The sequence below is a fragment of the Rana temporaria genome, chromosome 5 (assembly GCF_905171775.1).
Source record: "Rana temporaria chromosome 5, aRanTem1.1, whole genome shotgun sequence".
NCBI lineage: Eukaryota > Metazoa > Chordata > Amphibia > Anura > Ranidae > Rana > Rana temporaria.
The window spans coordinates 66,014,501-66,041,176 of record NC_053493.1 but is presented as its reverse complement, the minus strand read 5'-3'; the positions used below and the strand labels follow the sequence as shown (position 1 = coordinate 66,041,176).

Genomic DNA, 26,676 nt, shown 5'->3' with positions numbered 1-26,676 from the left:
ACATTCTCGGCGGCAGGCACTGTATGTAAAAAGCCCCCCCCCCCCCCAAAAAAAAAAAAAAAAAAAAGGGATGGAAAAACTGATGGAAAACTGACAAAAAACGGACGAAAAAACGGATCAACTGATGAAAAAAAAAACTGATCTAAAAAACTGAACTGACGTGTGAAAGAGCCCTAAGGAACATTCTTCCCACTGACCACCAATGTAAGGAGCATTCTTCTCATTCTTCATTATAGAGGACCCAAAATTGACCCCTATCTTTACGATTGGCAATGATGGGATGTACCCAATATTGATGTCTTCTCTGCCGCCTCTTCTTCCTCATGCACTGCTACAGCAGCAATGACAAATGCGGTGGCAGGAAAAGGAATTGCCTCACACCATGTATGTTTTCATTGGTTAATATCAAAGTTGTGGCAAAGTTGAAGTTGTACTGATCCCAAATTGCGGCCGCAAAATCGCACGACTTTCAAGTCGTATAAGTGTGAACGGGGCCTCAGTCTGTTTTGTTGTGATTAGTCAAAATTAAATAGTTACATAGTTAGGTTGAAAAAAGACACAAGTCCATCTAGTTTAACCAGTTCCCGACCCCCGCATGTACATATACGTCCACAATATGGCACGTACAAGCACATGGGCGTACACGTACGTCCTCGCCTATTAGCGGGTGGGGGGTCCGATCGGGACCCCCCCCGCTACATGCGGAGGTCGGGTCCGCTCGGGGAGCGATCCGGGACCACGGCGCGGCTATTTGTTTATAGCCACTCCGTCGCGATCGCTCCCCGGAGCTGAAGAACGGGGAGAGCCGTATGTAAACACGGCTTCCCCGTCCTTCACTATGGCGGCGCATCGATCGCGTCATTCCCTTTATAGGGAAGACACGATCGATGACGTCATTCCTACAGCCACACCCCCCTACAGTTGTAAACACATACTAGGTGCACCCTAACTCCTACAGCGCCCCCTGTGGTTAACTCCCAAACTGCAACTGTCATTTTCACAATAAAGAATGCAATTTAACCACTTAACCACCAGCCGCCGTCTACAAACGGCGGCAAGGTGGTTGCTTAACTGGGGGTCGCCGTTCTGAAACGGCGCCCACCAGAAGCAGTAATGCGCGCCGCCTCGGGCGCGCACACAGAAAATTCTGTGCGTGCCGGGTCTATGAGACCCGGCGCTACACAGATCACGGTAACTGACCGGCAACGGCGGTCTTTTACCATGTGATCGCGCCGTCCAATGACGGCGCGATCACAGGTAAACAAACAGGCGTCATTTGATGACGCCGGTTCCTCCCTCCTCTCGCTGTACCGATCGGTACAGTGTGAGAGGAGAGCGCGGATGGCAGCAGCAGTGTGGGATGGATCTGTGACTATTGCAGTCACAGATCCATCCATCCCTGCTCAGCCATCCATGCATTAACCCCTGCAATACTCTGCCTTCCCTGTGCAATACTCTGCATTAACCCCCTGCAATACTCTTCCTTCCCTGTGCAATACTCTGCATTAACCCCTGCAATACTCTTCCTTCCCTGTGCAATACTCTGCATTAACCCCTGCAATACTCTGCCTTCCCTGCGCAATACTCTGCAATGCTCTGCCTTCCCTGCGCAATTACTCTGCAATACCCCCTGCGCAATACTCTGCAATACCCCCGCGCAATACTCTGCAATACCCCCCACGCAATACTCTGCAATACCCCCCACGCAATACTCTGCAATACCCCCCACGCAATACTCTGCAATACCCCCCACGCAATACTCTGCAATACCCCCCACGCAATACTCTGCAATACCCCCCACGCAATACTCTGCAATACCCCCCACGCAATACTCTGCAATACCCCCCACGCAATACTCTGCAATACCCCCCACGCAATACTCTGCAATACCCCCCACGCAATACTCTGCAATACCCCCCACACAATACTCTGCAATACCCCCCACGCAATACTCTGCAATACCCCCCACGCAATACTCTGCAATACCCCCCACGCAATACTCTGCAATACCCCCCACGCAATACTCTGCAATACCCCCCACGCAATACTCTGCAATACCCCCCCACGCAATACTCTGCAATACCCCCCACGCAATACTCTGCAATACCCCCCACGCAATACTCTGCAATACCCCCCACGCAATACTCTGCAATACCCCCCACGCAATACTCTGCAATACCCCCCACACAATACTCTGCAATACCCCCCACACAATACTCTGCAATACCCCCCACACAATACTCTGCAATACCCCCCACACAATACTCTGCAATACCCCCCACACAATACTCTGCAATACCCCCCACACAATACTCTGCAATACCCCCCACACAATACTCTGCAATACCCCGCACCAATACTCTGCAATACCCCCGCACCAATACTCTGCAATACCCCCGCACCAATACTCTGCAATACCCCCACACCAATACTCTGCAATACCCCCACACCAATACTCTGCAATACCCCAACACCAATACTCTGCAATACCCCAACACCAATACTCTGCAATACCCCAACACCAATACTCTGCAATACCCCCACACCAATACTTTGCAATACCCCGGCCAATACTTTGCAATACCCAGAAAATACTCTGGGGAAAAAAATGTGTTTTAACCACTTCCCGCCCACGTCATATGAGGTCCTTGACTTTGTGCAGGGATATCTAAATGATGCCTGCAGCTACAGGCATCATTCAGATATCATTTTTTTCAGCCGGCGATTCTCTACACCATAAGAACGATCATGGCGGCTGTTCCGCCTCTTGATCGTTCTTACGGGAGGCAAAAAGGGACGTCCCCACTCCCTTCGCCCTCCGGTGCTTCTTCTGACTCACCGCTGCGATCGAAGCCAGGATCGTTTTTTTTCTTGTTTTTTTTCAGGCTTCCCAGCCTAGAGGTGAGATGTGGGGTCTTATTGACCCCACATCTCACTGTAAAGAGGACCTGTCATGCTATATTCCTATTACAAGGGATGTTTCCATTCCTTGTAATTGGAATAAAAGTGATCAAAACATTTTTTTTGGGGGAAAAACGTGTCAAACTAAAATAAATTAAGTAAAATGAACAATAAAAATAAAATAAAAATATTTAAAGCGCCCCTGTTCCCGCGTGCTCGTATACAGAAGCGAATGTGTACGTAAGTCCCGCCCACATATGAAAACGGTGTTCAAACCACACATGTGGGGTATCGCTGCGAACGTTAGAGCGAGAGCAATCATTTTGGCCCCAGACCTCCTCTGTAACTAAAAACATGTAACCAGTAAAAACATTTAAAACGTCACCTATGGGGATTTTTAAGTAGCGAAGTTTGGCGCCATCCCACAAGCGTGTGCAATATTGAAGGGTGACATGTTGGGTATCTATTTACTCGGCGTAACTTCATCTTTCATATTATGCAAAAACATTGGGCTAACTTTAATGTTTTTTTTTTTTTTAAAAAGCACAAAACTGTTTTATTTCCCAAAAAAATGCGTTCGAAAAATTGCTGTGCAAATACCATGCGCGATAAAAAGTTGCAACGACCGCCATTGTATTCTCTAGGGTCTTTGCTAAAAAAGCATATATAATGTTTTGGGGTTCTATGTAATTTTCTAGCAAATAAATGATGATTTTTACATGTAGGAGAGGAATGTCAGAATTGGTCTGGGTGTTCCAGAACGCCTGATGGTGCTCCCTGCATGTCGGGCCTCTGTATGTGGCCACGCTGTGTAAAAGTCTCACACATGTGGTACCGCCATACTCGGGAGGAATAGCAGAATGTGTTTTGGGGTGTAATTTGTGGTATGCATATGCTGTGTGTGAGAAATAACCTGCTAATATGAAACTTTTGTGGAAAAAAAAAAAAAAAAAAAAAAAAAAACCTTGATTTTGCAAAGAATTGTGGGAAAAAATGACAACTTCAAAAAACTCACCATGCCTCTTTCTAAATACCTTGTAATGTCTTCTTTCCAAAAAGGGGTCATTTAGGGGGTATTTGTACTTTTCTGGCATGTTAGGGTCTCAAGAAATGAGAGAGGCTGTCAGTACATCAGATGTGATCAAATTGATCAATTTTCAGTAATTGGTACCATAGCTTGTAGACCCTATAACTTTCACCCAGACTAAATAATATCCAAATTTTTTTTTTTTTTTTTACCAAAGATATGTAGCAGTATACATTTTAGGCCAAATTTATGAAGAAAAATTCATTTTTTGCAAAATCTTATAATAGAAATGAAGAAAAATTCATTTTTTTACAAAATTTTCGTTCTTTTTTCATTTATAGCGAAAAAAATAAAAACCGCAGAGGTGATCAAATACCACCAAAAGAAAGCTCTATTTGTGGGGAAAAAACGACAAAAATTTCATTTGGTTACAGTGTTGTATGACTGAGTTATTGTCATTCAAAATGTGAGAGCACCAAAAGCTGAAAATTGGTCTGGTTATTAAGTGGGTTTAAGTGCCCAGTTGTCAAGTGGTTAAATGCATTTTTTGCTGTGAAAATGACAATGGTCCCAAAAATGTGTCAAAATTGTCCGAAGTGTCCGCCATAATGTCGCAGTCACGAAAAAAATTGCTGATCGCCGCCATTAGTAGTAAAAAAATTTTTTTTAATAAAAATGCAATAAAACTATCCCCTATTTTGTAAACACTATAAATTTTGCGCAAACCAATCGATAAACGCTTATTGCGATTTTTTTTACTAAAAATAGGTAGAAGAATACGTATCGGCCTAAACTGAGGAAAAAAAATGTTTTTATATATGTTTTTGGGGGATATTTATTACAGCAAAAAGTAAAAAATATTGCATTTTTTTCAAAATTGTCGCTCTATTTTTGTTTATAGCGCAAAAACTAAAAACCGCAGATGTGATCAAATACCACCAAAAGAAAGCTCTATTTGTGGGGAAAAAAGGACGCCAATTTTGTTTGGGAGCCACGTCGCACGACCGCGCAATTGTCTGTTAAAGCGACGCAGTCCCGAACTGTAAAAACACCTTGGGTCTTTAGGCTGCATATTGGTCCGGGGCTTAACTGGTTAAAAAAAAAAAAAAAAAAAAAAAAAGGGGGGGGGGGTTCAAAGCCAATCACATGGTACAGATGGAATGCGATTTGCCCTGTCTGTACCATGTGATCAAATTGGCAAATTACAGCTAGCAACACAGTTGTACACATTGGATGGCATAAAAGAAACCCATCCACAGTGGTCACATGGTACTGGAAGCTAGCCAGTATTCCGATCGTTCATCGGCTGTGTCCTCTCTCTGGGCACGGCCATGACAGATCGTGCCACTGCATGGCCCCATGATCGGCACTTCCTGGGTGAACGTCATATGATGTCCACTCAGGATAACAAAACCACTGCCCAGCTGTCATTTGTCTATAGGCCGTGCCTTAGGTGATTAAAGAAACAGGATCATTTTAATTAGGGTTAGAACCGCTTTACCTGAACAAGCTGAAGTTAGAAGCCGATTGGCTACCAGATTTTGCACTCTCCAGTTTTAGTAAATCAACCCCCAAATGTAATTTCTGTCCGCTGCTTCGTTCCTCTGCTATCAGTCCAAGTCACTTCTGACAATTTTTCCTGACACCAAGCGAAAAATGGTGATAGGGGAGTGACCTCCAGCAGCTTGACAGCCTTAGCTCTGTGTCCTGTGTGAAGGGTGTGTGTCCCTCCCCTCCAATCAGCTCTCAGAGCTCTCCTCACTGAGCTCTGCAGTGCAACTTCAGCTCTCCACCCTCTTTAAGTCTGAATGCTCAGACAATCAGTCAAGCTTCGTAAATTCAGAACATTTAATGGATGTAGACCTGCAGATAAACAGGTATAACTTATGCAGGAGGATTTGTTTAATCTCTGTGTATCACCTGAGGCTGGTCACTTCACTGTGTATATGAGGGTTTACATCCACTTTAAAAAGTTACACTTCTGGTACAAACATTACATAACGTGATAAGATCACTTACAAAAACCCCCTTCATCTCATTAAAGACAACGCCTTTGAACACTATGGGAGATTTGGGATTGGTGGGGTCTTCATGCTCCAATCTCCATCCTTCTTGCCTAAAATAAAAATAATAATATATATTCACTGAGCAATGATCATCATTTACATTTATATATGAAAAGCATAAAATGACTTTGCTATGCAAACACATATTACCAAAAGTCCAATTCTCTAAGGAATGGAAAAAACACTGCATCCAAATAGACAGACATGAGATTCTGGAAATCCTTGTGGTTTTGGGAAGAAACTGGGTACATGGTGAAATCGCTTGCTGAAAAACAAAATTGGAAAATCAATAGAACGATCAGAAGTTACCCCTCTATGCTGCCCTGACCTGTGCTTGCTCTATGAGATTTTGCAAGGTTAGTCTCACTTGAGAAATCATGGCTACCAATTTCTAAGGTCACTAAACTTCCAGGGGGTGCATGGGGGGGGGGGGGGGCATTCTTTAGTTTTTGGGGCAGATTCACAAAGATCTGCCCCGGCGCAGCGTATCTGAGATACACTACGCCGCAACTTACTTCCGTTTGGTTCGAATCCAGAAAGACTACACCGCCGTAACTTACGGCGCAAATTCTATCTTTCACGGCGCAATGGCGCGTAATTCAAATCGGCGAGTAGGGGGCGTGTTTCATTTAAATGAAGCGCGTCCCCTCGCCGAACGAACTGCGCATGCGCCGTCCCTAAATTTCCCGCCATGCATTGGGCTAAATGACGTCGCAAGGACGTCATTGTTTTGATGTGGACGTAAATTACGTCCAGCCCGATTCACGGAAGACTTACGCAAACAAAATAAAAATTGTTAAATTATACGCGGGAACGACGGCCATACTTAACATTGCCTACGCCACCAAATAGCAGCTAACTATACGCCGAAAAAAGCCGACTAGAGACGACGTAAAAGAATGCGACGGCCGCCCGTACGTTCGTGGATCATCGGAAATAGCCAATTTGCATACTCGATGCAGAAAACGGCGGGAACGCCACCCGACGGACGCCGAAGAATTGCATCTAAGATCCGAAGGCGTACGAAGACGTACGCCTGTCGGATCTAACCCAGATGCCGTCGTATCTTGTTTTGAGGATTCAAAACAAAGATACGACGCAGGAAATTTGAAAGTACGCCGGCGTATCAGTAGATACGCCGGCGTACTCTCTTTGTGGATCTGCCCCTTTGTGTTTACAGAGGAGTGTGTGGACCAATCAATGTAACTGTGAAAGGATCCCAGGAAGATAGGCAGTAAATATCCATAATTGCTTAAACAGCCTTTTCACATTATTAAACTGAGCGTTTGTAACGCTCCATAATTACCTGTGAAGGCATTCATAAATGTGGCCAGGGACCGATTCAGCATCTTGAAGAACGGGTCACGACATGGGTATTTCTCGGAGCCGGCCAGAACGGTGTGTTCCAGGATGTGCGGGACACCGGTGCTGTCCATGGGTGTTGTCCGGAACTGCACACTGAAGAAGTGACACAAAAAAAAAAAAAAACTTGTGTTGGTTCAGGAAAGAGTTTCAAAGGTCAGCATAAAAAGCAAACCATTCAAAGAGTTTATGTTCATCATACTGGTAACATCAGACACATGATTTCCAAATAGCAGTATACTTCACTGGAGCTGCACATGTGTCAAACACAAGGCCCACTGGCTTAATCCGCCCCGCCAGGCCATTTTATGTGGCCCTCGCACCTCTCCAGAGAGGCTGATCTCTGCCCCCACCCCCCTCTTTCTAAGCAGTCGGCAACAGGGAGGACAGAACTCCTTCTACAGATGCTGCACCTCTATGCCGCTGCTGCAGCAACCCCTCGCCTCAGCAGATGAGAGAGAGAGAGAGAAAAAAAAAAATAATAATAATAATCACGTGCATTTTTGGTGCCATTATCGTTACTTCTTTAAAAAGACACCATTTTCGGCCAATGAGATTTCGGTGCATTTACATAATTTTTTTTAAGAGAGGTCAGAATCCAATAGGCAGCTGTGAGAAGTTTTAGTTCACTGGTTCAAATACAACTGGTGTAAAAAGGCTGGTGTCTAATGAGCCTCTTCTAAATCAGGAAAAAAACACAAGTGTCAAAACTTCCTATCACCGCTAATAAAAACCTTAACAGTGCAACACATCACCAGCAGGACTGTGCTAGGGATATCTACATTAAAAGAAGTATGGTCAAAGCCTTTTTGGTCATACTGCTCTTGTGGGTTACAGGAGTGCACTTACTTGTGCTCTCCTGCGACTCAAAACCAACCGGAGGTGGGCTAAAGCCCATTGTCTGCCGACATCACAAAGCTACTCTAGGCTCTGAAAAGATCTCAGCAATAATGTTGGGATCCACCCAGGTTCCTGATCGGTAGCTGGCTAAGCTTCACGGCACACTGCTGAGAGGCTGTGCCAGCCGCTATTGCCCCCATCACAGCCCAGTGCTTCAGTGAGTGCTGGAGGGGCAGAGCAGACAGCTACAGCCACTGATCTCTGCTCAGAGCAGACTGAGAAATGAGCGGTTATGTGATCAGCTGCAGCATCGGTGGGTGGGTATCAATGTTTTATTTTTTCTAGAAGCGTCACCTTTTAAAACAGAAAAACTAAACAAGCGACTAAGAAATTCTCAATAAAAATTGCCTAGTCGTCGAAGTATAGCTGAATACATTGAAGTCAAATTTTATATACTGTATTGATCGGCGTATAACACGCACTTTTTTCCCCCCTTAAAAATCAGGGGAAAAAAATCGTATGTGCAAGTTATATGCCGATCCCTGCTGTCTGAGGGAAGAGGAGCGAGCATCGCTGAATTACATAGAGCTGTGATCTACTTCCTGTGTATACGGTGCTCCGTCATGCAAAGCCACGCCTCCCTTGCATTGGACCACTGTACTGTCTATCATATGAGCAGGGGCAGGAGGCGTGGCTGTGAGTGACGGAGCGGCGGATACACAGGAAGGAGATCGTGGCTGTATGTAATTCGGTGTCGCTCACTCCCCCTCTTCCCTCGGAGACAGCATCAATGATCTTACACTAAAAGGTGAGACTGCAGATGGGCACTGAACAGGCAAGGCATTTTGGTAAATTTTAGGCAGCAGATGGGAACTAATCAGGCTGCGGTGAGGAGCAATGCTGCAGATGGGAACTAATCAGGCTGCGGTGAGGAGCAATGCTGCAGATGGGCACAGATCAGGCTGCATTGAGACTGCAGATGGGCACAGATCAGGCTGCATTGAGACTGCAGATGGGCACAGATCAGGCTGCATTGAGACTGCAGATGGGCACAGATCAGGCTGCATTGAGACTGCAGATGGGCACAGATCAGGCTGCAATGAGACTGCAGATGGGCACAGATCAGGCTGCATTGAGACTGCAGATGGGCACAGATCAGGCTGCATTGAGACTGCAGATGGGCACAGATCAGGCTGCATGGAGACTGCAGATGGGCACAGATCAGGCTGCATGGAGACTGCAGATGGGCACAGATCAGGCTGCATGGAGACTGCAGATGGGCACAGATCAGGCTGCATGGAGACTGCAGATGGGCACAGATCAGGCTGCATGGAGACTGCAGATGGGCACAGATCAGGCTGCATGGAGACTGCAGATGGGCACAGATCAGGCTGCATGGAGACTGCAGATGGGCACAGATCAGGCTGCATGGAGACTGCAGATGGGCACAGATCAGGCTGCATGGAGACTGCAGATGGGCACAGATCAGGCTGCATGGAGACTCAGATACCATTATTTTGCTTCAAAGTGGTTTATCAACAAAAAAAAAAAGTTTTTTTCCTGAAACTTCCCTCTTAGGTTGGGGTGCGTGTTATACGCCGATAAATACGGTACTCTAAAATGTACAGTATACGTCAGTGGTAGATAACTCTATTTGAAGTGATGTACCTGAATAAGTTGTCGGGATCATCCCTGGCAAGGTGTAAATATTTCGCTCCTGTCGCTTCATGGCTGAGCTTTACTGCGGTTACATTAAAATCAGGAACGGGCGTGACCTGCAACATGACAAATTATTATTAAAAGGTTTACATAACAAATATAAAATAGTTGTAACCATAACCACAGCAGTGCAAAACACATAATAAAAGCCTTTCATCCAAAGTGTGTTGAATACCAGACCTAGGTAGGTGTATACAGCTAGAACCACAGCATGGCAAACACAATACCATTTAATTATATGTAAATCTTTCATATGGGGGCTCATGGGGAAAAAAAGCCAAAGGCGCAATACTGAAAAAGACCACGAAACTGCCGGGGGTTGCAGGCTGATCTCAGGTAGGTAGTGTGGTGTGTGCGTGGAATGAGGAGCGCTAGGGAAGACAATGGGCCCCAAAGTGTATAAAAGGTTTATTCCCCTTTAACAACTTCAATACCGTGCACTTTCACCTCCTTATTGCCCAGGCCAATGTTCACCTTTCAGCGCTCTCACACTTTGACAATTGCGTGGTCATGCAACGCTGTACCAAAATGACATTTTTATCATTTTTTTCACACAAATAGAGCTTTATTTTGGTAGTATTTAATCAACGCTGGGGTTTTTTTTTTTTTTTTAACCGAAAGGACAGAAAATTTTGGAAAAACAAACAAAAAAAACTGGTTTTATTTTCTGCCAGTCAATTTTGTAAATAAGTAATTATTCTCCTTCAATGATGGGCACCAATGAGGAGGCACTATTTTGCCGCATTGATGGGCACTGCACGGATGATCACCCCCCCCCCCCCCCGATTACCTGTACAGGTCTCCCCACGAGGAGATGCCACTGATCAGCTCTCCTCACACTCCGTCAGTGTGAGACAAGGAGAGCCAATAAACGGTACTTCCATGTTTACATGTGATCAGCTGTGACTGGACACAGCCGATCACATGGGTAAAGAGCCGCGTCATCGACTCATTACCGAGATAGGGGTCGTGATGTGTCCTAGGGACACGATGTGACCGTGATCGTTGCAGGAGCGGTGACACTAGAGCAACATCACTCCAGAATGAGAGGTGATCCTACTCACAGTCATTTTACTATACGGCGAGCGGGAGGTGGTTAAAGAATATTCAATCACAAAGATATGACCTGCCACCAAAATGTAAACTGCCACCATTCTATATGCCCATGAAGAGAAGTGAAATAAAATAAAATATGAACATTTTCATTCCTGGCCAATTTGGTGCTGGCAGACTTGATTATAAATTCTAGAATATACACTGATCAGCTATAACGTTATGACCACTGACAGGTATAGTAAATAACATTGATTTTCTCATGACATTGGGACCTGAAAGTGGATGCGATGTATTAGGCAGTAAGTGAACATGTTGTCCTTAAAGTTGATGTGTTAAAATTATAACAAAAAGAAAATGGGCTAGTGTAAGGATTTTAAGCGACTTTGACAAGGGCCAGATTGCAATGGCCAGACGAGTGTGTCAGAGCAACTCCAAAACTGGAGCTCTTGTTGGATGTACCCAGTCTGCTTTTGTCGGGAACTACAAAAATTGGTCCAAAGGAAGGAAACCCACGACAGGGTCATAGGCAGTCAAGGCTTATCGATGTACATGGGGAGCAAAGGCTGGCCCGTGTAGTCGGATCCGATAGAAGAGCTACTGTAGTTCAAATTGATTGAAAAAGTTAATTCTGGTTCCGATAGAAAGATGTCTGAATACGCAGTTTGTGGTGTATGGGGCGGTGTGGCCGCAGACCAATCAGGGTGCCCATGCTGACCCGTGTCCACAGCCAAAAGGTAAATACAATGGGCACATGAGCATCAGAACTCAACAACGGAGCAATGGAAGAAGGTGGCCTGGCCCAAAAGTCACGTTTTCTTTTACATCATGTGAATGTCCCGATGCGTGTGCATTGCTTAGCTAGGGAAGAGATGGCACCAGGATGCACTATAAGAAGGTATGCCAGAGGAGGCAGTGATCAGCCACCGATGGCTTGGTGCCAGATACAATATACCTTCGGGTGTCTAGTGGAGTCAATGCCTCAAAGGGTCAGCTGTTTTGATGGCAAAAAGGGGACCTACTCAATATTAGGTGGGTGGTCATAATATTAGGGCTGATTAGTGCATATTCCTTCAGTCATGCATCTAGACACATGTACAAAATAAAAAACAAGAAAACGGAGTAGGTGGGGGGAAAGCAGGAACGTTTTTTTGGTATTGTAAGGCAGAGTTTCTCAACTCCAGTCTTCAAGGTGCCCCAACAGGTCATGTTTTTAGGATTTCCATTATTTTGCACAGGTGATTTGATCAGTTTCACTGCCTTAGTAATTACCACAGCCCGTATCATCTGAAGGAAATCCTGAAAACATGACCTGGCGCCGTTGAGGACTGGAGTTGAGAAACACTGTTGTAAGAAACAAGATATTCCTGAAACTCCCGTTCATGCCGGGCACCCAACCAGAATATAACCTATGAAGCAAGTACATATAAAGTGATACAGGGTACACAGAGTACCCAATGATTACAGACAATTTATCAGAAAATAAAATATTTTTACTGTCACAAATAGAAAAAAAGGAAAGGTGATAGCTTATAATTGCATATTAGCTTAGACTCATTAAATATATTAAAAACGGACAGACAGTTCAGTCCTGAATGCAGGAGGGAGCAATAAATCATTCTTCCGCTCTTGCCACTCCCTAAGTTTGCTGTGTCATTTGGACACAGAAAAATCACAAATCGGGGTCCAGGACGCATAAAATGTACAGTGTTCCACGACTGAGTGAGTGTTAGTCAAAGTATCACCATGCTTAAAACTAGGAAGGGGGTTTAACTTGCTGGTTTTTAAGTGGTTAAAAAAGCTAAGGGGTCCTGGAAGCCCCCTCCGACAAAATTCCCCCACCCCTTTGAAATCCTACCTCGGAGCAAACTTATGGTATCTTATCAATGCCGCCGAGGCTGGGTTTACATATTAGCCGCATGCGGCTCACAGCAGGGGTCCGGAGCGTGCTCGTTCACCGTTTCAGGTCGAAATTCAGATCTAAAAACGGATCAAAAGACGCACAGCATTTTTGTGCAAAAACGCACTGGACCCGCTGCAAAGATTTGTGAACCGGCTTCATAGAGAGTCGTCAAAATCTGCTATTGCGAATTGGATGCGGTGATTCCAATTCGCAATGGTGTGAACCCAGCCTAAAGCATGTATTCCACTGAAATGGAGAGAATGGAGGCGGCTAAATAAAGTGAAGGAATTTAGACATTTATTCCCTCCTCTCAAAACAAAATGCAAAACATTATCATTATTATTATTATACAGGATTTATATAGCGCCAACATTTTATGCAGCGCTTTACAATATAAAATGGATACAATAAAAGAGAATTAAGAGTGCCCTGCTCAGAAGAGCTTACAATCTAATAAAACATGTTTAAGATCATTAATTCATTTCACTTTGTGAAACGGTAAGACTTTGCTGTCTGAAGACTCCCGATTCCACCAACCTACCTTTACCGCAGACCCAAGAAATACAAGCCTCCCACCATCCTTTCTCATGCCGCGTACACATGACCATTATTAATGTCATTGGAAAATACAAAGTTTTTCTCGACGTGATTCTTGTCAAGCCTGCCTTGCATACACACAATCGTGAAAAAAAAAAAAAAAAAAATGCTTAAAGCGGTTGTAAACCGCATAAACTTTTTTTTTTTCCCCCAAACCTGCAATGCAAAAGGCATAATAGGCTAGTATGCACCGCATACTAGCCTATTATGAAATACTTACCTCGGAACGAGGTGTGTACCACTTACCTGGTCCACGCCGAGCAGGATGTCATCTTGCTCCGGCGTGTCTTCCGGGTATCGCCGCTCCAGCGCTGTGATTGGCTGGAGCGGCGATGACGTCACTCCCGCGCGTGCGCGCGGGAGATTTAAAATCGGCAGGGTCCGGCGATGCCGGTCCTTCAGCCGTGGAGTCCCCCCTGCGCATGCGCCGCCCGCATTGCGGGGGAAATATCTCCTAAACCGTGCAGGTTTAGGAGATGTTCTCCTTACCTACAGGTAAGCCTTGTTGTAGGCTTACCTGTAGGTAAAAGTCCAAATAGTGGGTTTACAACCACTTTAAGGCAAATCGCTGTGACGTACAACACGTACGGCGGCACTATAAAGGGGAAGTTCCATTCGAAATTGCCACCCTTTGGGCTGCTTATGCCAATTTCCCTGTCTCAGAACTTGCTACTGAGCATGCGTGCTTTTTTCCCCCTCGTTAAAGCCTACACACGACCATTTTTCACGACATGATAAACGATGAGAAAAAAAATAGGAGCAGGTTCTAAATTTTTAACGGACATTTTCTCTCGTCGTGAAAAATGCTCTGGAGCATACACACAACCGTTTTTCACAACCAATTTAAAAAAAATTAATTTTTCTCGTCATGAAAAACATTCGTGTGTACGCGGCATTAGGCCCCCTTTCACCCATACTTTCCGCCCAACACCTCTCTATGATCCCTCTGGCACCCCACCATCACAATACTCATTTTGTCCCCCTCCCATCCAAGTGTTCTTCTGTCCATGACTCGTATCCCATCCTTCCTCTACTCCCCTCGCCTTTATCAACTCGCACATTACTTACTTGACACCTTCCAACGTCCACATGCCTACCCCCTAATGTCTTGGAGTTATTGCCCTCTGGTAAACATATGCTGCTCAGTACATTTTGTCTCGTTTTCCAACAACTATAGTTCTGGCCTTCCAGACTACAATGGTCATTTTGATCTGTAGAGTACCATATTCTTTGTATGGCCAATAATCATACCATGGCCATGAAAGGAATAAAAAAAAAAAATGTGCATTTACCATTTTTGTTTTGAGAGATCGCTGATGTCAGCAGGTCTTCTGCAGATCTCTCAGTATATCCGTATGCTCCTACCTCGTACAAGCAAGCAGATACTTACTGACAGGAAGAATGACTGAACTACCACAGAACTCACAGCACCATAGTAATTCATTGAAAACAACAAGCTGACAGCTGCAAAGACTGTCAGGACCTGTAGTCTCCAATTCACAGTGGACTGGTCTTGTCCCCGCCTCCCCCTGTAGATTACTGCAGGCAAGCTGCAGTGGGTGGAGCTTGATGGGCCCCTTCCATCACACCGCTCTCTGCACAGGCTATGTAAAGCATAGTGATGCTTTCACCGACTTACTTTTTTTTTAATACCAACTACATATACATAATATATAAACATAATACACATACACACACACACACACACACTTCTACCTACGAGAGAAGAAATTCAAAACTGCCTTTAAGCAGTCCTAGCTTGTATAAACCTCCTCTGTGTTATAGGCAATCCAGTTAGTATCAAAGCAGTACAACGATTAACAACCAGGGCAGGTGGGTTCTGTGTCTGTCAATGAACTTGGAGAAAAGTATTTTATGGCGACAAAAAAAAAAAAAAAATCCTGTTTTCTCTTACATTTATTGACAGACAGCTCTTTTTTATTCTTGACCATAGGGACATCCCAAAGCAGCGTCTCAATGAGAAGTGGGCATACAAAAAAACATCCAAATTGGTTTGGCTATAGCAGAGAAGGGGTTTATACCAGCTAGGACTGCCCATAGGCGTTTCTCTTCTGCCTAGTGTCCTACGCCTGTAGATAGCGCTATAAACTAGATCCCCGCTGAGCAAGCGGATGTTTAAAAACGGATCCTCACGGGGTTCGCAGGTGTGAAGGGGGGCTAATCTGCTCACTCAGCTGTCAAAAGAAAATATCCAGGCTGCCAAGTTTTTAACAACAAAGAACATTGTAACTAACGCTTCCTTCTTAGATCAAAGGGATACACTTCTGTGTGAAAATGCAGGAAGTTTAACCACTTAGACGCCTTTCACACTGAGCCGCTCATAGCGTCAGAGGTAAAACGGCGCTATTTTTACCGCCGACACTATGGGTGGATTTGTGGCGCATTTCGACCGCTAGCAGGGCGAATTTAACCCCCGCTAGCGGCCGAGAAAGGGTTAAAAAGCAGCGCATTGCGGGCGGTATAGCAGCGCTGTCCCACGGTTTTTAATGGGCAGCAGCGGTGGAGAAGCGGTATACACACCGCTCCTTTATCGCCCCAAAGATGCGGCTAGCAGGACTTTTTTTTACCGTCCTGCTAGCGCACCCTCAGGCTTTCACACTGGAGACAATGTAGCAGCTTTTTAAGGGTGGATTGCAGGAGCTATTTTTAACGCTATAGCGCCTGCAATATGCCCTCAGTGTGAAACGGGTCTTAAAGTCTGAGGGGCAGATCCACAGAGATCTGCACCCGCACAGCGTATCAGAGATACGCTACATCGCCATATCTTACCTGGCTTTAAATCGAATCCTGGAAGAATTTGCGCCGTAAGTTACGGCGGCGTAGTGTATTTCTGGCGGCAGAATTCAAATCGGCGATTAGGGGGCGTGATTCATTTAAATGACGCGTGTCCCCGCGCCGAATGAACTGCGCATGCTCCGTTTCTAAATTTCCCGCCGTGCATTGCGCGAAATGACGTCGCAAGGACGTCATTTTTTAAACTTAGACGTGACTTACTTCCATCGCGATTCACGGACATCTTAAGCAAAAAAAATAAAAAAATTAAATTTCGACGTGGGAACGACGGCCATACTTAACATGGCAAATCTAACTATACGCCAGAAAAAAACAGCTTTAACTATACGCCGGAAAAAGCCTACTAGAGACGACGTAAGAGAATGCGACGGTCGCACGTATGTTCGTGGATCGTCGGAAATAGCTAATTTGCATACCCGACGCAGAAAACGACGTGAACGCCACCCAGCGGACGCCGAAGTATTGCATTTTAGATCCGAAGGCGTACGAGGACGTACACCTGTCTGATCTAACCCAGATGCCATTGTATCTTGGTTTGAGAATTCAAACTAAAGATACGACGCAGGAAATTTGAAAGTCCGCCGGCGTATTAGTAGATACGCCGGCGTATTCTGTCTGTGGATCTGCCCCTAAATCTATCAAAATTCCATCAATAAACACAAGAAAAATATATTTTACAGAAATGACATCAATAAAATAAATTCTAACTGTCTGCCCAGAGATACTGAAGTTTGCATACTATCCTTGTCTCTATAACAGAGAAGGCCACATACAATACACACACACACACACACACAATACACACTTGATACGAACATGTTGTTCCTCATGTTAATGCCCCGGCATTACCTCATTCACTGTGAATCCATGAATAACCTGGCCAGGTTTATAATTCAGTGCTCTCTCGGATGCAGAGCTTCCTTTCCACCTCCATGAATTCGCAACTAAAGCTCTACAAAAAAAAAAAAAAACAATCATGCATTGCTAGGTAGTGGTTGTCTATTTGTAGAATGCATTAAATATTTGGACAGCAGGAATAAACTCCAACAGTTTACACATGTGATACGCCAGGAACTAGGTGAAAGCAAATAAAAGCAAGCAGTAAGCTACCTACTGTATTTTCCCCCGAAATAAGCCTGGCTTATACTACTTTTGGCAACAAAAGATACAGTAGGGCTTATTTTCGGGGTAGGTCTTATGTCATGTGCTGTCTTCTCTGTCCCTCCCTGCCCGTCAGGAATCCCCTGTGTAAAAGTGCTTGTAAAGTGCTAGAATCCAGTCCATTACAGTATCACACATACTGAAAACTGTGTACATTTCCGCAATCCAACCATGCCACACACCTTCTTATAGTGCCATGTGGGCGCATCCCAAAAATCACAGTAGGTCCTATTTTCGGGGTAGGTCTTATTTTTGGGAAAACACTGCAACTGTGCTAAAAAAAAAAAAAACATCACAGAAAAATGTTTGTTCTCTGTAGTTTCTGAATGCAATCAAGTGTTGCCAACCGTCCATATTTTTACGGACAGTCCGTAAAAAACGGGCACTTTTTTACCCCTCCGTAAATGTCCATAGTTGCTGGCATGTGCCAGTAAAAATAGTCAAGAACGGTTCAGCTTGGAACTGCGCATATGCAGTTCCGGAGCTTGCCATGCATATGCTGTATTCGGCCGGTGGGGGGATTTCACAGAGGCTGTACTGCGCGGCGCCGGCTAGTGATGCATTAGGGCATCCCGCCACCAGAATTCTAAATCTGTAACTAACCAGGAGGTCGGTGGAGCACAGCACTGGAGCAGGAGTCAGGACTCGGAGGCTGAGCAGCTCGCGGGGCGGCAGCAGAATGGAGGAGCCTGCTGCACTCAGGCAATACAAAGTTCACAGGGACAGAGTGACAGACAGCCCAGCTGACAGTGACAACGGGTGATGGTGGCAGAGGGGGATCCGATGGAGGCAGGAGGTGATGGTGGCTGCGTTGGCACCGCAGAGGTGATGGAGGCAGGGGGGAGTTAGTGGCACTGCAGAGAGGGATGGTGGCACCGCAGAGGGTGGGGGATGGAGACAGGGGTTGTTGGTGGCACCGCAGAGGGGGATGAAGGCAGGGGACGATGGAGGCAGGGGGTGATTGGAGGCAGGGTGCCTGGGGGAGATTGGAGGCACCGCATAGGGGGGTGAAGGCAGGGGCTGTTGGTGGCAGAGGGGGATGGAGGCAGGGGGTGATGTGACTAAATAATTTGCCCTTATTATATCGAAAATAACAAAAATATGTTTTTTTTTTACCTTAAATCACATTACTATTTGCCTAGTGTACTTGTTTGTAGCCTAAATACTGAAATTTGAACCTAAAAATGTAATTTAGTAACTTTTGTGAAATGCCACTAAAAAGGTTGGCAAAACTGATGCAGTCCCCTGTGTAGCTCTTCCCAAGCTTGGTAGAAGACACCAAGAGTATTTGTAAGGCCTGTAAAATTTGTGATTGTAAAGGAATTTTTTTTTTATCCAATACCCTCTGGGAAAAGAAGAACACAACCCCTCTCCCAACCTCACATCATCATGCACAAGCATGAGAAGAGATGTATGGGGGTTCCCCCCCCCCCTTCTTAAAAGGGGTTGTAAAGGATTTTTTTTCCCCCCAAATAGCTTCCTTTACCTTAGTGCAGTCCTCCTTCATTTACCTCATCCTTCCATTTCGCTTTTAAATGTCCTTATTTCTTCTGAGAAATCCTCACTTCCTTTTCTTTTGTCTGTAACTACACACCGTAATGCAAGGCTTCCTTCCTGGTGTAGAGAAAGCCTCTTGAGGGGGGAGGGGGCGAGCAGGAGTGGAAGGACACTCTCTACATTGCAGATAGAGAAAGGAGCTGTGTGTTAGTGAGCGTCCCGACACTCCTTCTCGCCCCCTCAAGAGGCTTTCTCCACACCAGGGAGAAAGCCTTGCATTACTGTGTGGAGTTACAGACAGAAGAACAGGAAGTGAGGATTTCTCAGAAGAAATAAGGACATTTAAAAGTAAAATGGAAGGATGAGGTAAGTGAAGGAGGACTGCACTAAGGTGAAGGAAGCTATTTAGAGAAAACTTTTTTTTTACCTTTACAACCCCTTTAAACATACATATCCTGCTGTATCTGTCCCCCACAGCCTCCAAGGCTGAGAACCCAGAGATCAAACACTGCTGATCACTCGGTTCTCAGGAGATCTGGTGACGGTCAATTCCCCCCTGCGCTAGAGCGCTGGGCTGTGGGAGTGGCCAGCTCAAGCTCTCAGCAGATCCGCGGGCTGCCTCGCTCTCTAGATGTCTGGGCGACGGCGGGCTGCCTCGCTCTCTAGATGTCTGGGCGACGGCGGGCTGCCTCGCTCTCTAGATGTCTGGGCGACGGCGGGCTGCCCCGCTCTCTAGATGCCTGGGCGACGGCGGGCTGCCTCGCTCTCTAGATGTCTGGGCGACGGCGGGCTGCCCCGCTCTCTAGATGTCTGGGCGACGGCGGGCTGCCTCGCTCTCTAGATGTCTGGGCGACGGCGGGCTGCCCCGCTCTCTAGATGTCTGGGCGACGGCGGGCTGCCTCGCTCTCTAGATGTCTGGGCGACGGCGGGCTGCCTCGCTCTCTAGATGTCTGGGCGACGGCGGGCTGCCTCGCTCTCTAGATGTCTGGGCGACGGCGGGCTGCCTCGCTCTCTAGATGTCTGGGCGACGGCGGGCTGCCCCGCTCTCTAGATGCCTGGGCGACGGCGGGCTGCCCCGCTCTCTAGATGCCTGGGCGACGGCGGGCTGCCCCGCTCTCTAGATGCCTGGGCGACGGCGGGCTGCCCCGCTCTCTAGATGTCTGGGCTGTGTCTCTCTCTATCCTTCTCTCTAGAGATCTAGGCGACGGCAGGCCGTCTCTCCCTGTAATAACAGTCTCTCCCTCTCTAGGTGACAGCAGGCTCTCAAATTCAAATAAGCTTTATTGGCAGGACCAAATACATGTTAGCATTGCCAAAGCAGTTGAGTTTCTATAAGAAAAAGGGAAGGGGGGGGGGGGGGTAATATAAAGGGGAATAGACACAAGTCTGTGAAAGAGTCAGTCTCTCTCTCTCAGGAACAGCCTCTTGTGCTTTCTCTCTCAGGTGATGACTCTCTCAGTGAGGACAGCCCCCCTCTCTCTCTAGCCGATGACAGTCTCCCTCTCGTGCTCTCTATCTAGTCTAAACAATGACAGTCACTTGTGCTCTCTATCTAGGTGGTGACAGCCTTTCTCATGCTCCGTCTCTAGGAGATTAGTTTCTCTCATGCTCTCTCTCTAGGTAACGACAGCCTCTCTCCTTCTAGGTGATGACAGTCTCTCCCCCCTCTTGTGCGCTCTCTCTCTAGGTGATGACAGTCTCTCTCTCGGCGACAGCGGGCACTCTCTTGCTCACACTTGCTATTGGACGACAGTCTCTCTCTTGCTCCCACTTGCTATGGGACGATTGTCTGCCTGTCTGTCTGTCTGTCTGTCTGTCTTTCTCTCTGTGATGGCAGGCACTCTTTCACTCACTATGTGATGACAGTCCCTCTCTTGCTCACACTTGCTATGGGACAACAGTCAGTCTCTCTGACGGCAAGCACTCTTTCACTCACTATGCAATGACAGTCTCTCTCTCTCTCATGCTCTCTTTGTGATGACGGTCTCTCTCGCTCTAGGTGATGACAGGTTCTCTCTCACGCTCTCGCTAGGTGATGACAGTCTGTGCCTCTCTTAGTGGTAAAAGGTTATCCCGCTACGAGATAACAACAAAACCTGGGGAATGCCCAGGGAAAAACCAAGCCTACTTACCGACCAGCTAGCAGAACAACCAATTAACCTGTCTAGCAGTATGCGTTAAACACAGGGGTTTTGTCCGCACGCATTTGCAAACGCATGCATGAGCCACAGAGCCGCGCCAAGGCACCCTGTAATCTGTGGTCCTAACACTAAACAATGAGTGTCCCCGCAATGGAGGCTCTAGGAGATGGTAGGTTATGTGATGACAGTCTCTCTTGCTCTAGCTGATGGCAGGTTGTCTCTCTAGGTTAAGTGTGTGAGCAAGAGAGACCGTCATCACATAGCAAGCGTGAGCGAAAGAGTGCCTGCCATCACTGAGCGAGACTCTCATCCCATAGAGGGTGTAAGTGAGAGAACCTGTCTCATCCGAGAGACTCATTACCTAGAAAGAGCATGAGACAGGTTCTCTCGCTCATGCTCTCTATGCGATAGCAGTCTCTCTCTTTGTGACGGCAGGCACACTCACTCATGCCCTCTCTCTAGGCGACGGCAGGTTCTCGCTCCCGCTCTCTCTAGGTGTAGAAAGTCTCTCTCTAGGGGGTGACAGCCTCTCTATCATGCTCTCTCTAGGTGATGACAGTCTCTCTCTCTCTCTCTCTCTCTCTAGGGGATGACAGCCTCGCTCATGCTCTCTCTGAGCGATGACAGTCTCTCTCTCGGATGGGGACAGGTTCTCTCTCACACCCTCTATGTGATAACAGTCTCCCTCATTTGGTGATGACAGCCGCTCTCTATTGCTCTCTCTCTCCAGGCGATGACAGCCTCTCTCTCTCTCTCCAGGCGATGACAGCCTCTCTCTCTCCAGGCGATGACAGCCTCTCTCTCTCTCCAGGCGATGACAGCCTCTCTCTCTCTCTCCAGGCGATGACAGCCTCTCTCTCTCTCTCCAGGCGATGACAGCCTCTCTCTCTCTCTCTCTCTCTCTCTCTCCAGGCGATGACAGCCTCTCTCTCTCTCTCTCCAGGCGATGACAGCCTCTCTCTCTCTCTCTCTCCAGGCGATGACAGCCTCTCTCTCTCTCTCCAGGCGATGACAGCCTCTCTCTCTCTCCAGGCGATGACAGCCTCTCTCGTGCTCTCTCTCTGGGCGATAACGGTCTCTCTCTCGGATGGGGACAGGCTCTCTCTCTCTCTCTCTCACACCCTCTATGTGATGACAGCCTCTCTCTCTCTCTCTCTCTCTCTCTCCAGGCGATGACAGCCTCTCTCTCTCTTCAGGCGATGACAGCCTCTCTCGTGCTCTCTCTCTGGGCGATAACGGTCTCTCTCTCGGATGGGGACAGGCTCTCTCTCTCTCACACCCTCTATGTGATGACAGTCTCCCTCTCTCTCTCTCTTGCGCACTCTGGCCCGGATTCAGAACGAAGTTACGCTGGCGTATCTATTAATAAGCTGCGTAACTTCTAGGATGCGCCGGCGTATCTTTTTTCTGTATTCAGAAAACAAGATACGCCGGAATTTTGCTAAGATCCGACTGGCGTAAGCCTCTTACGCCGTCGTATCTTAATTGCATATTTACGCTGGCCGCTAGGTGGCGCTTCCATAGATTTACATGAGGAATATGCAAATTAGGTAGATACGCTGATTCACAAACGTACGTACGCCCGGCGCATTTTTTTACATTGTTTACGTAAGGCTTTTTCCGGCGTAAAGTTACCCCTCATAAAGCAGGGGCAAGTCATGTTAGGTATGGACGTCGGAAACGTACGAACAGCGTTGTATTTTACGTCGTTTGCGAATAGGGCTGTACGTAAGTTACGTTCACGTCGAAAGCATTGACAGTTTGCGGCGTAATTTGGAGCATACGCACTTGGAAACGTTCACGGACGGCGCATGCGCCGTTCGTAAAAAACGTCAATTACGTGGGGTCACAAGTAATTTAAATAAAACACGCCCACATCATCCACATTTGAATTAGGCGGGCTTACGACCGCCCATATACGCTACGCCGCCGTAACTTCGGGAGTAAGATCTTTCAGAATACACTACTCGACTGAGTTACGGCGGTCTATCTCTGTGATGACAGGCACTCTTTCGCTCTCCATGAGATGACGGTCTATCCTTCTCTTGGTGGGGACATCTCTCGCTCACGCTATGTGGGTGACAGTAGGTTCTCGCTCGTGCTCTCTCTAGGTAAAGACAGTCTATCTCTCTCGAATCTCTCTAGGTGATGGCAGGTGTGTGTGTTCTCTCTCTCTCTCGTCCCAGGCTCTCTAGTGTGTGTGTGTTCGTTCTCTCTCTCTCTCTCGTCCCAGGCTCTCTAGTATATATGGACAGGATCTCTCTATGGGGTGACCTTGTCAGACTCATGCCGTCCCAGGGTTGCTATAGGAGGACAGATGAGAGACCGTCAGCCTGGGTCCCTGGTCTTCTAGAAGACTCTGCCATTACAGCCTGGCACGGTATATTTACACATGTATGTACACAGAAGTTACTTTCCAGCATGGGAGCAGTAATACAGCATGCACTGTCACAGCACGTGAAGAGAACTGTGCGCACACTGAGCACCACATAAAGTTTGATGACAAGAATTCAATAAAAAGCTGTTATCTCACCTGCTCACTAACAGCCCGGCTTTGCACTGCCTTATCATCTCTGGGCAGTACACCCAGCCGACCCGGCTTCACTCTGCAGAATAAACTCCTCACCCCCCACCATCCCGGATTACCACTGGCCGAAGCCAGACCTACGTGTGTGTTGATTGGCTGAGAGGCGTGGCCTCCCCGACTTGGCACAGAACATGTGAAAAGCACTCTGCTCATTTGTCAGCGTGCTCTGAACGTCACATGTCCTCGTCACTCCGCCCCTTATTGCTCACCTACCATACGGTGTTATCTAACTCATTTTACTGACACATAGTTGGTCTTTGCAACGGAGGAAGCTGCCCTCCACCAATCACGTGTTGAGTTGCTTTAAAACTGATGGAACACTACAGAAGGGAAGAAAGGCGGCATCTGATTGGCTGATTGATTGATTTTTTTTTCCTTCTAAATCTACCTTTTTTTTTCTTTACTTCTGGATAGAGTAAGGAGGGGGTTAAACCCTGACAGTTTTTTGCAGTCTCTGTATCATTAACCCCTTCATGGTGAAGAGAAAATAAATCTTTAACTACTTCCAGTCCGGGACTTTTCTGGAATTTTTTGTTCACATGTAACAATCAGTATTTTTTTAGACAAATAGAAATATACTTGGAACCCCCAGTTGCTCACATTGGTTGGCAATCTCACTTGACAGCTCTGATGGGCAGTGGCCCTACATGAAATGATGCAATTGGCCTTCTTCAGTGGGGTAGATTCACGTACGGGCGCGCAATGTTACGGAGGCGCAGCATATCGTATTTACGCCGCCGTAACTTACAGGAGCAAGTGCTGTATTCGCAAAGCACTTGCTCCGTTAGTCGCGGCGGCGTAAAAGGGGCCGGCGTAAGCGCGCGTAATTCAAATGTGGAAGGGGGGCGTGTTTTATGTAAATGTATGATGACCTGACGTGATTGACGTTTTGTACAGACGGCGCATGCGCCGTCCGTGTACATATCCCAGTGTGCATTGCTTCCAAGTACGGCGTAACGACGTATTGGTTTCGACGTGAACGTAAATTACGTCCGGCCCTATTCGCGAACGACTTACGCAAACGACGTAAAAAATTAAAAATTCGAAGCGGGAACGATGTTTATACTTAACATTGGCTGCGACACCTAATAGCAGGAGCAACGTAACGCCGACCAAGCCTTAACGCAAACGACGTAAAAAAATGAATGCCGGGCGCACGTACGTTTGTGAATCGGCGTAAGTAGGTAATTTGCATACTCTACGCTGACAACTACGGGAGCCCCACCTAGCGGCCAGCGTGAGAATGCACCCTAAGATACGACAGCGTAAGAGACTTATGCCAGTCGTATCTTAGGCTAATGTCGGCGTATCTTGCTTTCTGAATACAGAAAATAGATACGCCGGCGTAGCTTTGAATTTACGCGGCGTATCTATGGATACGCCGGCGTAAATCGTTCGTGAATCTAGACCAGTGACTTTATACAGTATAAAGTGGAATTTCAGCTTACACCTACCAAGCTTTAAACCCCCCCAAAGAAAAAAAAATAACTACGCTTACCAACCTGTGCTAAGCTGTGTAGGAAAGATGCATATATCATTTTCAAGGCACTCTAATCGGGTCATGCGATCTCCCGTGTCAGCCAGCGCCCTGTGTATCATCCATCTTCTAAATTAAATTGTGCAAAATTCTTACCTGGGGGTTTGGCAAAAGGAGCAATAAAGCATGTGAAAGCTGGTAGGATGACCCACTTTTTTACTCTTTAACCACTTCCATACCAGGCACTTACGCACCTTCCCGCCCAAGCCAATTTTCAGCACTGTCGCACTTTGAATGGCAATTGCGCGGTCGTGCGACGTGGCTCCCAAACAAAATTGTCGTCCTTTTTTCCCCACAAATAGAGCTTTCTTTTGGTGGTATTTGATCACCTCTGCGATTTTTTTTTTGCGCAACAACTAAAAAAAGACTGAAAATTTAGAAAAAAAATTACGTTTTTATTTTTTTCTGTAATTTTTTTTGTAAATAAGTAAGTTTTCTCTTTCAATTACAGGCACTGATATGGCGGCACTGATGGGCACCGATGAGATGGCACTGATGGACATCGATGAGGTAGTACTGACGGGCACAGATGAGGTGGCACTGATTGGCGGCGCTGGTATGCGGCACTGATGGGCACACATAGGCGGCACTGATGGGCACACATAGGCGGCACTGATGGGCACACATGGGCGGCACTGGGCACTCATAGGCGGCACAGATGGGCACTCATGGGCGGCACTTATGGGTGGCACTGATGGATACTTATGGGTGGCACAGATAGGTGGGCACTGGGCATGGATGGGCACTGTGGGGTGGCACTGATGGACACTGTGGGGTGGCACTGATGGACACTTGGGGTGGCACTGATGGACATTGTGGGGCAGCACTGATCTACCCATGTTGCCAGTCAGTGCCCATTTGTGGGCACTGATTGGCATCTTTTTTTTTAAGACTTTTTTTTTTTTCAATGCTTTTTTTTTTGTTTGGCCCACCCTGGTGGTCCAGGGTGGGCTTCCCTGGTGGTCCAGTGTGGCGATCTGAGGGGGGGCTGTGCTGATAAACAATCAGCGCAAACCCCCCCTGTCAGGAGAGCCGCCGATCGGCTCTCCTATACTCGCGTCTGTCAGACGCGAGTGAGGAAGAGCCATCAACGGCTCTTCCTGTTTACATCGTGATCAGCCGTGATTGGACACGGCTGAACACGTGGTAAAGAGTCTCCGCCGGAGGCTCTTTACCGAGATCGGAGATGCAGGGTGTCAGACTGACACCCCGCATCACCGATCGCCGCGCTGTGCTCCCCCACGGGCGCGCGCGGCATGAAATCCTGCAGGACGTCCATGGATGTCCTGTCAGGATTTCAGAACCACTTCCCGGACGTAAATCGGCCATAGGCCGGGCGGGAAGTGGTTAAGGTCTTATGCACACAGAAAAAAGCACTGTTTTATAGACACTTTTCTTTTTTTTAGTGCCTTTGAACACAGCCTGTTTCAGCGAGTATATTTTAGGTAGTGTAGCGCCTGTGTACTTTATG

At 46.8% G+C, this 26,676-nt stretch overlaps 1 protein-coding gene across 1 annotated transcript in view; it reads right to left on the bottom strand.

Annotated features, from left to right (window-relative positions):
- The window catches only part of PITRM1 (pitrilysin metallopeptidase 1), a 104,690-nt gene extending 80,953 nt beyond the window's left edge, over positions 1-23,737 (bottom strand). The window contains exons 1-6 of the mRNA XM_040352661.1: positions 23,615-23,737; positions 17,132-17,234; positions 9,865-9,971; positions 7,301-7,452; positions 6,145-6,259; positions 5,948-6,044 (exon numbers count right to left, since the gene is read on the bottom strand). Of these exons, the coding sequence (XP_040208595.1) occupies positions 5,948-6,044; positions 6,145-6,259; positions 7,301-7,452; positions 9,865-9,971; positions 17,132-17,234; positions 23,615-23,652 (612 nt within the window). The 5' untranslated portion in view covers positions 23,653-23,737. The remainder of the gene's footprint in view (positions 1-5,947; positions 6,045-6,144; positions 6,260-7,300; positions 7,453-9,864; positions 9,972-17,131; positions 17,235-23,614) is intronic.
- Between the last annotated feature and the right edge of the window lie 2,939 nt (positions 23,738-26,676).